General features: G+C 40.5%; 1 protein-coding gene across 1 annotated transcript in view; it reads right to left on the bottom strand.

Annotated features, from left to right (window-relative positions):
* Positions 1 to 3,410: 3,410 nt before the first annotated feature.
* Positions 3,411 to 14,987, bottom strand: part of LOC102074403 (transmembrane protease serine 11E) — a 39,674-nt gene continuing 28,097 nt past the window's right edge. The window contains exons 6-10 of the mRNA XM_005484728.3: positions 9,021 to 9,059; positions 6,862 to 7,057; positions 5,797 to 6,056; positions 4,924 to 5,066; positions 3,411 to 3,574 (exon numbers count right to left, since the gene is read on the bottom strand). Of these exons, the coding sequence (XP_005484785.2) occupies positions 3,413 to 3,574; positions 4,924 to 5,066; positions 5,797 to 6,056; positions 6,862 to 7,057; positions 9,021 to 9,059 (800 nt within the window). The 3' untranslated portion in view covers positions 3,411 to 3,412. The remainder of the gene's footprint in view (positions 3,575 to 4,923; positions 5,067 to 5,796; positions 6,057 to 6,861; positions 7,058 to 9,020; positions 9,060 to 14,987) is intronic.

Raw genomic sequence — 14,987 nt, forward strand, 5'->3', positions numbered from 1 at the left:
CACCTTCCTAGAAACCATGTTAATAATGTTGATATTTCCAGATAAACGAGGGCACCAATTACCTAAGCTGATTTCACACTGAGATGTGTATGAATGTATTTCCAAAGGAAGAGACAGCTTTTCCATGCCTGTGAATCTGCAGCACAGGCTGCACGTTGCCAGATAAACATTCAGTGGGTTAAATAATGACTTTTGGCTCTTGGCTCATCTAATTTGTTAACAGGAATAGCAGCTACAGAATGGGATTTTCTACAAGATTTACTTACATAAGAAATCCTGATGACAGATTGATGTCATTCAACCAGACCTCCTCACATGATTAGGCCTTGTGCAATCAGCCTCTTCTTTCTTTCCTGCTTCAGCTCCAAGCTGAAAATTAGCATTGAGAAAGCCCCAGACAACTCAATTGGAATAACCAGAGGTTTGGAACACATTTCTTGATGCTTTAAATCTACCTGGGAAATCTCAGGAGAATTGGTGCTAGCAGCATAGAGCTCCCCTAGCCAGTTTGCAGGGATGGAATGTCACACATGGGTTTTTTTCAAGGGCAAAGGCAAGGTGGTGAATCCTTGAATGAAGCTTCAGATCTGTTCTCAAATTTGCATAGTGCTGTCTTAACTGAAGTTCACCTCTGAGTATTTTAGAAAAGCAAATATCTTACCTTGTCTTCGCTGAAACACACGTAAAGTTGAACCACCGTTAATAACAAAACGATTCCTAGAACGGGGAATGGACAGCAAACTGTAGTTTTAGAATAGGTTTATATAAAATAAGGAAGATTAGTCTACTTTGCATCATATTCAAACTTTAGCTTATTATTATGCAAAGAAAAAGGACAGAAAAAAATCAGTTGTTTTTAAATACATTTAATGTTATGAAACATGTTGCCTTTATTTTGTTTAAATCCTTGCTAAATCTTAACATCAACAATAATAAAAGGCTTTTAAAAACCTTTTCTTTAATCACACAGTAGCCTCATTGTTTTACTCTAAGGCAGAAAACAAACAGAGTCATCATAAATAAAACACTGACATGGAATATAAGACAAACCCAGGCCAGACAGTTTGCTAAAAAGTTTATGAAAAGTGCATCTGGCTGGCTCAGGACTCCCTGAGTAAGGTAGACATTCTCCCACACACCTCTTGGCTATTTAGCCACTCATGAGAAATCTGAAATAAAGGCTGCCTTTCTTATTTTAAAGGTATTGCATTTACATGTCACTTGCTGTGTGAGGTAGGAACCAGTTTCTAGGGGCTGGATCTGGGCCTCACCTCCTTATTGTTGCCCCTCCATTTGCTATGCAAAAAGAGATTTAAGTGCAAAACAAAGCTTTAGCTGTCTATGAAAGTGAACTACTGTTTATTTTCAATCACAATTCATCAGCTGATTGTGAAGGACACTTCTCATGATTTTCACCCTCAAACCAATAAGAGACACAAAAAATTAGGTGTAACTTCCCCCCCCCACCAAGGATGCCTTTGAAAAAAGGGCACTTTAGCACTAGAAGAAAACCATGTGTTCAGGTTATCTAATTCAAAGCTCCATGAAATTTCTGTTTTGTAACTGAACCCTGCCTGGAGTAAATTCTTAATTGAAAAATAGCAGCAACTCAAAAGTGCATAAATTACAAACTTCATCAGTAAATTAAGGACATGGATTTGCTGCATCTAATTATGCTCATAACACTCCCACGATCCTTTTCTTTTTACAATGACATGGAAAATCAGAAAAAAGGTACTACTATGTCAAAACTAAAACTAATCTAAAATCTTCAGTAGATTTCTTTCTGAGATAAGGCAACTTGTCTTTTACCAAAATCCAGAAGATATAAGTAAGTAGCCCAATAACAAGACAACCCCTCCTACACCACCGAGCCTTAAACATAGGTTTTTGCATTCATATGTAGACTTGTAATTCAGGGTGTGAGTTTTCAAGAAATGGCAAGCATCTCATTCCCAGGGATGCTGATTATTGAAGAGCTTGCACAGTAGGAAGGCTGAAGAGAGATCCAGTCCTGAGCAGTGGGGGAGGCAGGTTGCTTCAGCAGAATATTCAGCTATAGTAGGTGCAGCTGTGGGACTTGCAGTTTCATTTATGTCTTGTACAGACTCCTTGTGAGTCCTGCATTCAGAGCCTAAGCAGTCCAGTGGCCATTTGAAGACTACAGGTAACATTTTGGATCCCCACATTGAAGGCCTTGGCTCTAAAGGACCCCCTTCCACCAGCAATCCATGAGAGGTTGTGCCCAGGGGTTAGGAAAAGTGCTTAACCAATATGTAAGGATTGCATTTACTCTGAAGTTCTTATTGGAATTGTTCTTTAATATGAAATTACTCTTCATCCTCATAAGGCATTCATATTCAGGATCATATTTGTTCATGGCAGAGATGAATCCATCAGTGAAGTATCAGTAATCACTTGCTTTGCAGTGAGATGTTTTCTGCTGGCTGGCATGCCCTTAGAAAAGCGTGTGCTGTTTCTTGATCAAAAAAGGTAGTTCCCAGTTCACCTGTGGCAAATACTTTTTTTCCTTTAGAACAAATTTAAATGCCATATTTATTTCTAGCGAGATTGTTCATGGGGACAGACTTTAAAAGAAAAAAAAAACAGTTTGAGTAGATCTTGTGTTTCTGCAGCTTAAGCATATTGTGTGTTGAACAGAGTAGGTCTCGAAGACAACAGGTACAGAGGTAGCAGCACAATGTTGTGATGAAGCACTTCCACAATAGCAACTTCAAGCAACTTGAACTTCACAGAATCCACAAAAACATTCCTGTTTAAAATGTATTTTGCAATAAGAACATCAAGCTTTTCTCTTTCCCCTTCTCCTGCAAGCACAGAAATCCTACTTTTCCTCAGCTAGGACCAAACCTCAGTCCTGCTGATGCACTTTTAGTTACCAAGGCCACAGAGCAAGGTGAGCATCCATGTTCTCTGCTGGAGCCAGTGCAGATGATAGTCTCTAAGAAGAATAATCATCAAGGATCCACTTTGCTAGAAACACAGCTGTGACAGCATTTGCTTCATTGGAGGAGGAAGATTCAGCTGCAGACCTTGCCCATGGCTGAAGAAAAATTTGGTTTTTCTTTTTTTTCCCCACTGGAAAATGTTTGCATTTATAAAGCAGGTAAATTGGTAGCTTTTAAATGTAATTTTAATGATGCCAGTTCATAATTTCTGGTAAGGGAGAAAGTTTCACAGCTCAAAGATGAGGCAGACAATTTCATACATTTAGCATGAGTTCAGAAGGGGTTAGTGTCTCTGACAGCAAAGATAGCGCTTGCTGTGGACTAAGATTGCTTCAACAAAAATTACATAGGAATGTATCTACTAAAAAAATAACCTTTCAGAATTAGAGACAAATATGAGTTACATGTAGTCTATGTAGTTAAATCCATTTTTTTCTTTGGAATTAGATGCCTGTTTTTGTGGTAATCCAGTCACGGAAATAAGTCACTCGTGTGTAAACTCCAGGTTTATTTGGCTTGGCACATTCATCTCCCCAGCTCACTATTCCCACGAGGTACCACATCAGTCTAGAGTCTGGAGTAACCAGTGGTCCCCCAGAGTCCCCCTAGAAAAAGAGGAGGGGGAAGAAATATTTAATTGATCAGAAGAGAAAATACAATTCTCTCCATAGACAGGAGTGTCTGTCCTATAAGAGAAGTTAACAAGCAGTATTTCAAGAGAAGCCATTTTTGCAGAATCCAGACTGTTTCTGAAACTCAAGTCAGAAGTCTGTGGCATTTTTCTGTTTGCCAGGGCACCTCCTGACCTCTGTTTTGGTAAAAAAACCTAACAAAAAGCTTCTGTTCTGTTTTGTGATACACTGCTTCCCACCTGCCTTGTCTTCTTCCTTGTACAGAGTATGGAAACACCAGTGTGGGCAGCAATCAAGAGAGCATGAACCTTTTTTTTAACAGGTTTTAATAGTAATTGCTATTCTTAAAATAAACAATTTTAGTCACTTTGAGCAATAACATTAAAAAATGAGCTTAGAACTCCTTTTTGCTTTGAGCTTTCATCAAGAACTTGGTCTTCTAGTCAGATGATTTCTCCTTAAGATATTATCCACTTTCCAAGGCTCAGTTTTGATACTGTTAATAGTATGACATGGTAATAATAATTAAACTGGAAACCTTACAGACTGAGAGGCAATCCTCACACAACGAACCAAATTCCCCAACTTTCACCAAAATTATTTACTGAACTAAACAGCACTTGCACGCTTCTGCTTAGGTCTTTTCTGTGCTGAGCCAGGAACAGAGGAATGAGCTTCCCCGGCTTACCCTGCAGGGAATTTGTTTTTGGCAAAAATCTGTAGGACTGGGATTAAGGGAAGAGTCTGTATTAAATCAGCACTTTAAGACCAAAATCTTTAAAAATAACATAAATAGAAATTATGTTTTTAAAAGTTAACACTATGGAAATATTTTTCTTTGAACATAAGCATTTCCTTGGAATGTTTGCAAACCTGCAGCATGCATATTTCCTTCCCATTCTTTTACACCTGCCTTCCTTATAGTTATCTTTGCTTCAGACAGTTTTCCTTTCTCTGAGCAAAGTCTGTTACCAAAGATCACATTGTAACAGATCTGTTATGATATGATCCAGTCCAGAATTTAATTTCAGTGAGTGACCGTGCATTTTTTCTGGTAATTTAACGTTCTTAACCCTCTTCCTTCTCATCTCTACAGATGTCTGATGTTAGCTACTAAAGACATTTAATTTTTAGCTCATAATTAGTATAACAGCATTTAGTGCTAAATGATGTGTACTAAATGCTATTCCACTTTACACCTAAATTCCTGTTTGCTCGGAGCCTATTTAAAGGACTAATACACTGTCCATTAAGATGTGGTCAACCAGATACTGCAATCAGCATTAAAATAGTTTTCCTTTCTAATTTTCAGCTACAATTACCTGACAAGCATCTACTCCTCCTTCCAAGTATCCCGCACACAACATCCTGGGTGTTATGTCCCCATCATACACTTCTTTTCTGTTGCAAGTATCTGAGTCAATAAGTTTCACTGTTGCTTCCTGAAGAGCATTTGGGGCTGGACCTGAAAGAAAATACAATTTGGGTATTTATCAACATAATTACTTTGCAGTAGTTAATGTACAGGAGGAGTGTTTAATGTCCTCTTATGGAGCACCAGCTTGACTTGGTTTAATGTGGGGGTTTTGCTTGTTGATCTGCCTAGGTCAGGCCCTTAAGGAGAAAGTACATAGAATCACAGACTCATGAACCATAAGACTGAAGTAATGATCACATGGTACACAGTATATTTTACATATGTTCCATAACACAAATTCCATGTTCCATGGAACACAAATTACCTAGCAGTTTGAGCAGATGATACAAAAAAAAGACATCTTGATTCCATTGCTAAATGTACTCTTGGTGTGGTCTGGTGAGAGTGTAAGCTTGGGTAATGCACAGCTCACTCGCATTTACCTGAAAGCTCACAGTTATCTGTAGCTTCTGACTAGTGCTGGCAGAATAGTTTTTTAGGTTGTATATAAACACGTGCATGGCTGGACTACCTGTCTTAAGAATTTACAATACGAAATGGAAAGGCTGGGAAAACAGAAGAGTCTGCTTTTTTTTTTTGCTCCAGTGCACTGTAGTTCTGTCTTTATCCACTCAAGTTTTAGAAAAAGAAACTGATGCCTACAACTAAACAAACCTAGGCTTGCTGTAATATCGCATGAGGCCACAGAAGTTGTATCAGTTCACTCAGAGCTGCTGTTTATGGCCCATGCAGGTCACCTGGCAGACTCAGAACTCACCATCATTGGTGAGAGCTCCCCAGCCTGTGATGACAGCGTAAGTATTGTAGGGAAAGGTCTGAGATGGCTCTGGCAGACAGACGCGGTGTATGCTGCTCGTGAACTCCACTCGTTTGGAGAGCTGCACCAGCGCAATGTCATAGTCGTGCTCTGGGTACAGGTACTTCTCATGGATGATGATTGTCTTCACTGATCGCTTCAAGCTTGGGGGCTTCAAAAGAGCTCCAAAAGTAGCAGTCCATTTTTGAGGGTGAGTCATGCTGAAAAAGGTAAGAGTGCTGTAAGTATTTTGCTGTAAATATGTGTTTGGGACTTTATATTTGCAGAGTACCTTTACTGTAAAACTCCTTCAAGCTAGCTCCCTACTAGACGGTTGTGGCATCCATCACTTTCCTTAACAGAACTGTGGGCTGCTGCTAGAAGAGGGCACTCCTGCATTCCCTCCTCAGCCATAGTCTTGTACTCTTCCCCTCCCTGTTCCTTGTCCCTCATCTAACCATTGTGTGGCCATAGGGTGTCATCAAATCCAAAAGCTCTTCTGCTGTAAACTCTTCATTTCCCTCACTCTTTTTGCACATTGATAATCTGTTCCACCAACTGTTTCATTTTAAAATACCTTGCAGCTTCACAATTGCCATGCTTTAAACAAAAAATGCTGGGAGTGCACGGGTGAGCAGAGGGGCAGGAACATGGGATGGTAGCTGTTGGTAGCAGTCTGCAGTGACAGCAACCCCACTGTAACACGAAGCATTCGTTTAAGAAATGTAAAATATTACAGGAAACAAATACTCCACAATTTCGCTTACCTTGCCTTTTCTGCACTTTTTTAGTCAGTAAGCCAAGTGACTATTGATTTTCACTCATAAAATTGCCAGTTCTGCTCCTGAGGGCCAGTCTTTGATTTCTCATTGAAACATCCAGCTGATGGGCCTACTTAACTCTGACTTTTCTCTTCCAAAATTGTTTGTCTGGGAAAGAGTCAGGGGTGTGGTGCAAATCTGCAAAACCACACAACTTGATACAGAAGGGGCACATTCTACTGCAGATTCTGAGGTGGGAACTTACTCTCTGAAGCAATGGGCTGCAGACACCAGCCACGTGTTGCTGATGAGCGTTGCACCACAGCGATGGATGTTGTTGTACTGCAGACTGGCCTGCCACGGCCAGTCCCCGGTCTCTGCAGAGGACAATCCGCCAACGATCCGCAGCGATGAGGATTTTGCCATGGACTTGACTGATCTGTTCTGCCGTAACCCACAGACTGTCAGAAAGGACAAAGACAGTATTAGCTATTCTTTTGTTTAGGAAATCCTGCAAATGGCTGTGGAAAACATATGAAAAATTCCACACAACCTATGTTCTGTAAAAATGTATTGACATCAACAAGAAAACATACCTTCCACCAGTGCTCCCAAATCCGAGCTCCTCATGCACAACCCATGCACAACTGACTATCATGGGAAGCCATGATGGTCAAACATTCAGGCTTAGCTGTGTGAGCAGCCTGACTCAGGAATCAAAACCTTCACCATGCACCCAAGACAATTCCCAAATAGAGGCATTGCCAACTTTAATGTCTCAGGTAATTTCTCATAGGATAAAATATGAAAAAGGCAAAACCTAGAACGAGAACGATCTAAGTCGTGGGGTTTCACCATGCATGCACACAAATTACATCAGCAAGATGTCACCTGGAGACAGGCAACTGATCACTGCAGTCTGCAAGTGGGCCTGGAGAGGCACTTCAAGCAAAGAGCATCACACTACTCCAACCAGAGATGACAAAAGGCATGGATACCTCCAGCATGGTGTGCATCCATGACACAAAACGAGCATTTTTATCCAAACCCAGAGAGAAATTGAAATATCCATAGTTTCAGCTATTAAACTCAGGATATTCAGGAGCAGCCGAAGCTCCTGTATAGCTTTAGAAGCTTCCTCAATGAACAGACCTACTTTAGCCATCTTCCCCCATCCAAACAGCATCAAATCCATCCTACCTGGACCAAGACCCACTAGTTTTCATCCAGGTCCCAATTTCAGCTAGACATTAGGAAAGCTGACACACAGGACTATCCCAATTAATTGAAAAAGAAACAGGGATGAGAATTATTTGCATAGTGACCACACAGTCCAAACCGTTGCTGCATGGCTCATCTCCCAGACAGTGACCTGGGAGGGGGCCAACACAGAACTTGGTAGTTCATCACTGAGGAGCTGCCAGCCCCAGGGCTCTTGAAGTCCTCAGAAGTCCTCAGGAGCCACAGAGACTGTTATCTCATCCCTTTCCTGCTAGGATCTGCACAACATTATGTTAACAGTACTTCATGGTCAAAAGCGGCGGGAATACCACAGCAGACTGAAAACTGTTCATAAATTTAGAAAAAGAAAGAAAAGTTACACCACACTGAGGAGTTCGTGAGCTCAGTGTAGAGTCTGCCCTCTTCTGATATTTAAAACCAAAATGAAGGAAATCAGTGAAACCTGTTCAAAAGTTTTGTGTAAAAGACTAACTTCAGAATATACCATAGTTCATAAGACTGTGAACAAGCGTTTTTCCCTCCTGAAAGCTCTTTGTAATCCTCAGTAACTGGTTCTAAAACTGCACAATCCCATCAACCACCTGAGCAGTCAATGTTCAAAACACAGGGAATAAACTCTGTTCTATCAGTGTCCCAGAACACCAGGACCTACATCAGACCCAAAAAGGGATGTAATTTAATCTTCAATTGTTTGACAGCTTATTGCTAAGCATCTGATCAAACTTCTCAGAGTTCAAAGAAACACAACTTTTAAGCAAAGATAGCTTTTATGACTGTATTATCTCCAAGCAAGCTGACCTCTTTCTCTGAAAACTTAAAAAACATCTCTAAAACAAGGTCTCCCCATCTAACCCCTACAGCAATATTTGAGAAGACCAGTCCCATTTCCATATATTTCCATGAGGAACAATTTTCTGCTGTCAGCCATTCCAAATTCCAGAACATTTTCATTATAATCACAGGCTGATGTACTTCTATACATTTCCTTGTGGTACCTCTCTCCTTTCAATGGGTGCTAAAGAAAATTACAAAGTCCCAATTTCTGAGTGTACAAGGTTACATTCATTAGACAGAAGGATGAGAAAAGGCTCTTAAGGGCCAGGAAAAGTGCTCAGGGGCTCTTGACGCTAATTTTAAAAGCTAGAGATGAGATTTCTGATGTTTAAAAAAAGCCTCACTTACTGTCATTGAAGATGGCTTCTGCTCTCACTGGCTCCACATCTGAAACAAAGAAACAGACAATCAGGGTAAGGCCAGGCCAGCACAGACGAGGTTCCCCATCCTCATGGTCATCCCTCTGACAGCTATTTGAGCACAGGGCACACAGGAGGCATGGCTGTGGGAGCTGCTGGAGAACCCAGGGTAGCTCATATGTGTTCATGTTCATCTGCTGGCTGCTGGCCTCCTCTGCAGTGTTGTCTGAGGACCAGGCACTCATCCAGCCCATCCTGCTGGCCCTCAGTGTTTCTGGAGGGGAGTATGGACAAAACAAATCTTGTATTACTCAAGATCTACAATTTTGTTGGGAAGAAATTATTATGGTGGAAATTTTTGAAACTCCTCTTTTTTGCAAAAAAAAAAAAATCAAGAGTTCACATATTACATCCAAGAGAGGGCCAGAGAAGGTCTGGTACTCTGTGCCCTCTTCAAGATCAGAAGGCACTCACTTCACTAGCAATGGAAGCTTACAGTAGCAGTGGCTCACTCTCCTTTCTCCTATCTTATTGGTACACTAATAATACTAAAATAGATAGTTCATAGCAATTGATTGCATGGCCCAGCAGGTGCTAGCAATACGTTCCCTCCTTTAACACCCATATTGTATGTTTACTGAAAATATGGCATGCCCATGCTGACAATAGCAAGCATTGGCTCAGGGTTTAAATCTATCCCTTTTCTTCCAGAATGCTGTTTTTCACTAGAGCTACCACTGCAGTTTCCAGCATTCAAAACCATTTTTAAAATATTACTAATTAAAAAAAAAAAAAAACAAAAAACAATTTCAATGCAGTTTTTTATTTATATAGTGATTCTATACTGGTGTCAATAACTTCATATATTGTGTCTGGATAGGCTTTCTCAGCAAATCCCTATCCTTATCCAATTCCTTCCTTTCTCTTTACTGCTACACAGAATAATATGCTAGTTTTGAGCCAAACCCACACCAAGTCAGGAGGAGTCCCTTTTGAATGCAAAGGGCTCTGGCTCACACTTGTCACCTGTTGGGCTTGTATCTCATGTGTTTTGCATGCAGGCTTGGCACTCCCTCGGGTATGCTGGGTGAATTGTCTGTTTGCAATCCACCAGTACCAGATGTGTGCTCACTCATTTCTTAATGCCACAGTGAGCAGATTGTGATAGAAAAAAGGAAACAAGCAGAACTCCAGCACACGTACAGCTTGTCTGTAGGGAATGTTACAGACCAAAGTGCTAGGGCTGACGTGTGTGTGCAACCACTGCTTTATTTTATAAGGATGGGAGATGAGTTAAAGTTGGACATTTATATAGCAGCACAGTCTATTCACTGTAGAAGGAACTGAAGTCTTATTCACTATGAACAGGAACTGTTCACATGATGAAGATAATTACATTCACTGCTGGGCAGGACACAACTTCCAAGGTCCTCTTTCAAATAAAAATGCTCATTTGTTCTTTTTCAATTCATATGAAAAAAGGAAGAAAACATTAAAAATACACTACTTTTGCATTTCAGTAACACTAGTTGTATTCTGTGAATTTCCCTGGATTATATGGTTGGTTGCCTCCTAGAACCTTTACATTAAAATGGAATAACACCACAGAGCAAAAGCTAGGTCAGCAGAGGGATTCAGCAGTGGTGTAAACATTACTGTTTGCTGAATTGTACTAAGGCTTTGGCCACTTCCCCTGTACATTTATATTGGCTAGAAGTGCTTTGAAAAATCTGGCCCTACTTGTTTCTTTCAACTATGATGAGCCAGTGTTTTCCTAGAAATTCATACAACCTTCAGAACTAGTTCATCGTTTGAATCACATCACTACTTTATAAACCGGTAGGAAACCAACAAATGTAATTCACAATGAAAGAGAACCTTTTGCCTTTAAGTGCAATACTGACAACAATGTTTTTTAGCTTTTCTCTGGGTGGAGAAACATTTACCTCATAATTCATAATTATAAAGCCTGCAGCCAATTATTATCACTTACATTATGTTGCAAAGCTCATTGAGAAGACAAAAGGAGCAACCAGCTTGTTCAAGTGCAGTGCCGGAAGCAATTCAATTGGCATGTTCCCACTGCATCGAGTTTTGCTGTGAGTCACAGGTGCTCTGCAAGGCACCTGCATCTATCTCTGTTTGCCTTTTTATCAGGCGCCTAGAGAAAAGTACAACCCTGACATGGCAAAAATTTTACCCATTGCTTCCAGTTGGATCAACTTCTGTGTAATTGGAGAGACAAGGCTTCCACACACACACTGCCAGTCTGTACAGCTCTGAATGTCAGCATGTCTTATAATATATCACTACTATGCAACTGCTATACTCTCCTACCCATCCACTGCTGAAGGAAAAAGGCCAGTGATACCCTGTTTTAATTGCTGTTAGAAAATTCAGTGCTGTATTCACTAGGGTAGGGTCCCAAACACAGAGCACATGCATGTGTTTGGAAAACTGAAGTAACTGACCCTATTTTCAGATAAGCTGAGCTCACAGTACATCAAAAGCAGGGAGCACTCTGGGTTACATGACACCACTGAAAATAAAGTTCCTTACTGGTTTAGCTTGCTAGGGGCTTGCCTTCATTTGTTACCAGCTTCACATTTTGGCCTGTTGAAGAGCACAGATGTTCATATTGTGCCAGCCTACATGTTGCAAGCCCTGCCTTGAAGCAGTCACTTGTAAGGCACGAGAGAAAATTTCGCTGCCCTGCTCATTTACTAGTTGCCCTGGTTGTTTGCACTACCAAGAAAAAGCATCAATTAGTAACAATTAAAGTGCCGTATCTTGTCCCAACCACATATGGCTGCAAAAGTAGTTCTTTGTGCCACATTTAGGAAAACAGTGTTCAAGCTTCTACTATAAACAAGTTTGACTTGAACCTGCATTGAGTACCTGTAAAATGGAGCTTGCTAATGAATTCAAGTTTGCTTAACTTTAATGATAAAATGTATGTTTAAATTAAAATGGCAGCAATCTATTGAAATGCAGCTTAGGGATTCCATCTCTTAGAAGAGGGCTCTGTTCTCCAACTGGACGAGCAATTTTGTTAATATAGTTATTTTTTATATTTATTAAACAAAATAACTCTAAAACACACCTAAATTCTTAATTTCTGATTAACTTATTTAAGGCTAATAAATAATCAGTAAAGAACTCTTTTACTCCTCAACATATGTGTCTGAGCAAACTTGGAAGGAAATGCTTATACCTAACTGCAGAGTGAATGGGACATGTTATCTGTGAGGGGTTCAGAGGTTCCTATGAAAAAATGTGCTCACTTTGCTACATCTCTAAATACTGTCAGTGTCACTGCATCAGAGGAATCAGTCGTGTGCCCACTCCTCATTTCATTTTATCCACAGAGCTCAGTGTTTATCAGACAGAACTCTATGATGTAAGAGTATCAGACATTAAACTGACATAGTGCAAGCAAAGCAACCAAATGAATTATTAGGGGATATTATGCATTTTCAGCATAGAAAGGGCCAGAGATGGCTGCAAAATACATGCTTTAAAAACCTGATGCAGTTTTACCCAATTACATAATTTTTCACAGGTGCTGATTCATAAAAGAAACTTGATTGCTTTATAGGTTTCTACACTTGCAGATTTTCTAGATGTGAAAAAATAACTTCTAGTCTCAAAAGCAAACTGCATGTTCCATCCTCTACTATATCAAGTTCCTGCATCTTGCTGGTCTAAGATGTTTTTTCACACAGAGAAGGTAAGGTAGAGATTATCTTAAAAGGGATATAAATGGAGGAAATGAAAGAGTGTGTGCTTCAATACTTATAGCACATTCTTGGAAATGCATTTGAAGCACAAGTTTGGGAAATGCACCAGGGAGCAGAGACAGCATCTTTCCCACTGTCCTTCACTACATTATAATAACAACTTTCTTGTAAGGAGTGAAAATTAGAAAATTCTCAGCTACATCAGAAACAGAGGCCTCACCCAGAGTTATGCAGGGTAACAGCTGTTCATGCAGACAAAAAGAGGGTCACTGGCAAGTTTTTGTAGGTCACCAAACCGGGCAGCTGAGAGCAATGTCACAGAGTGCATGTCCTGCAGTGCAGACAGAGGTGGGGATATCAGCTCTACTCGAATGCTCTTTAATTACAGTGAAGACCACAAAGGTCTGAAGTACTGGGGAGATGGGAATGACAGCGCTGAACAGCAGATTCAGTTGTGTTCCAAGAACTGTACCTTAAAGGAACTGCAGGAGTTTCCTGAAAGATGGCAAAACATGAGCTTTGGGTTTAGCAGGAAAGGCATGCTGTTGTGTGGTTACATAGTTCATACATCCTAAAATGTGTCTCAGCTAACCTTGCAATATTCTCACTGCTCACAACAGGAATTACCTCTCCAGATTTATGCACCCTTGTAGAAGTAGCAAAACATGGCTTAGATACAGGTGATGCAATCCTCATTCCTTCAACAGAGTAGAGTAACCTGATAGAGCCACAACAACTGCTTTGTGCCTCTAATTGTCTCTGTCACCCAGCTGTTCCCTCCCTGCTGGTGTTCACTGCCCCTGTCCTCACATCTGTCACTCCCTCCACTGTCCCCCATCAGCATCTTGATCCTGTCCATGAGGCAGACATGGGTCCATACCTCACAGCTCCATCTGGTTGTCCTGCAGCCTGAGGAGGGATCTGCTATGTACCAGTTCTGTAGCAGGCATCAAAATAGATATGAATTTTAGCATTACTTTTCTTCCTGACCTACACTTATGCCTGAGCTGCAATCAATGTACAGTAAAGGCAGCCCAAATTGCTCCCAACCTCTGCAGACAAGGCAGGGGAAAACCAAGGTTTGAGTGAGAAAATCAATTAAATTAATGTATCTGGGTCATGAGAAGAGAGGTCAAGATGACTTTGTGCTTAATGCCTTTATCACAAGCATATCCTTGCAAAATACTAATTTTAAAATACATTTCAGTCCCTCCCATTTCAATAATTTTCTCTAGACTCTTACTGAAATGTACCACCTTGTGCCAAACTAGTGACCTCAAAGTGGAGGAATATCAGATCTCCACTGTTTCCCAATGTACAGATGCATGTTCAGTTCCACTCCCCAGAGATGCTGTTGTGGCTGATAAAGGGCAACTATCCAGAATGCTCCATACATTATTTGACACAGAACATTCCTCATCAACCCCGTCAGACACTCATCTGCATAACTCCCACAGAAGACTTGATAAAGAAGTAAGAATCTGTCTGCCAGGTTCTGTACTTTGTAGTTGTTAGGAGCTTTAGCAAGCCCCAGATTCCAGATGAACAGAAACAATAACAGTTGGCTTGTTGATCAAAACCAATTCATGACTCATTATACATGGCCAAAACCTTTGGCTGTACAACAGATGGGAATCCTTCCTACTCACTTTGAACAGTGCCAGTGATCTTGCAACCAGCTTCTTTCTGACATCAGAAGTACATTCCCAAAAATACATTTTGGGATACTTCCAACCTACCTGACAAAGGGAAATAGTCTGGCAAGCTGCTCTACACTTTACTTAATACAGATCCAGACTGTCAGGTGACTCTACTTCTAACCAAGAAACCCTCAGGAAAATAAATCAGCCTTGTAGAACTCTTTGTAGCCAGAACTATATAGAAGCCAAACTGCAACATCTTCTTTCAGTGCCAGTGGAAAAGCAAGTCCTAACATGGGTGTTTCCAAGCCATCTGACACTTTGATATCTCACTTTGATTGCTCTTGCACTGCTCTTCAGGGAAGGTTTGCTTAGTTCTTCACTGAAAATTTGGCTTCTAGTGGGGTTTGTACACCAGTGCAAAGAATTCTATCAGTTCTTATTTTCTATCAAAATCAGAGAGAATGTGTGGATGTAAACCATCCTTGACCAGGGGACTCTGATGTCTAGCTAAATAAGAAAGCAGGAACTTCAGTAATAATAAATTTGAAGGTACTCTGACAAAAATGTATTTTT

Source organism: Zonotrichia albicollis, chromosome 5, assembly GCF_047830755.1.
Source record: "Zonotrichia albicollis isolate bZonAlb1 chromosome 5, bZonAlb1.hap1, whole genome shotgun sequence".
NCBI classification, from domain to species: domain Eukaryota; kingdom Metazoa; phylum Chordata; class Aves; order Passeriformes; family Passerellidae; genus Zonotrichia; species Zonotrichia albicollis.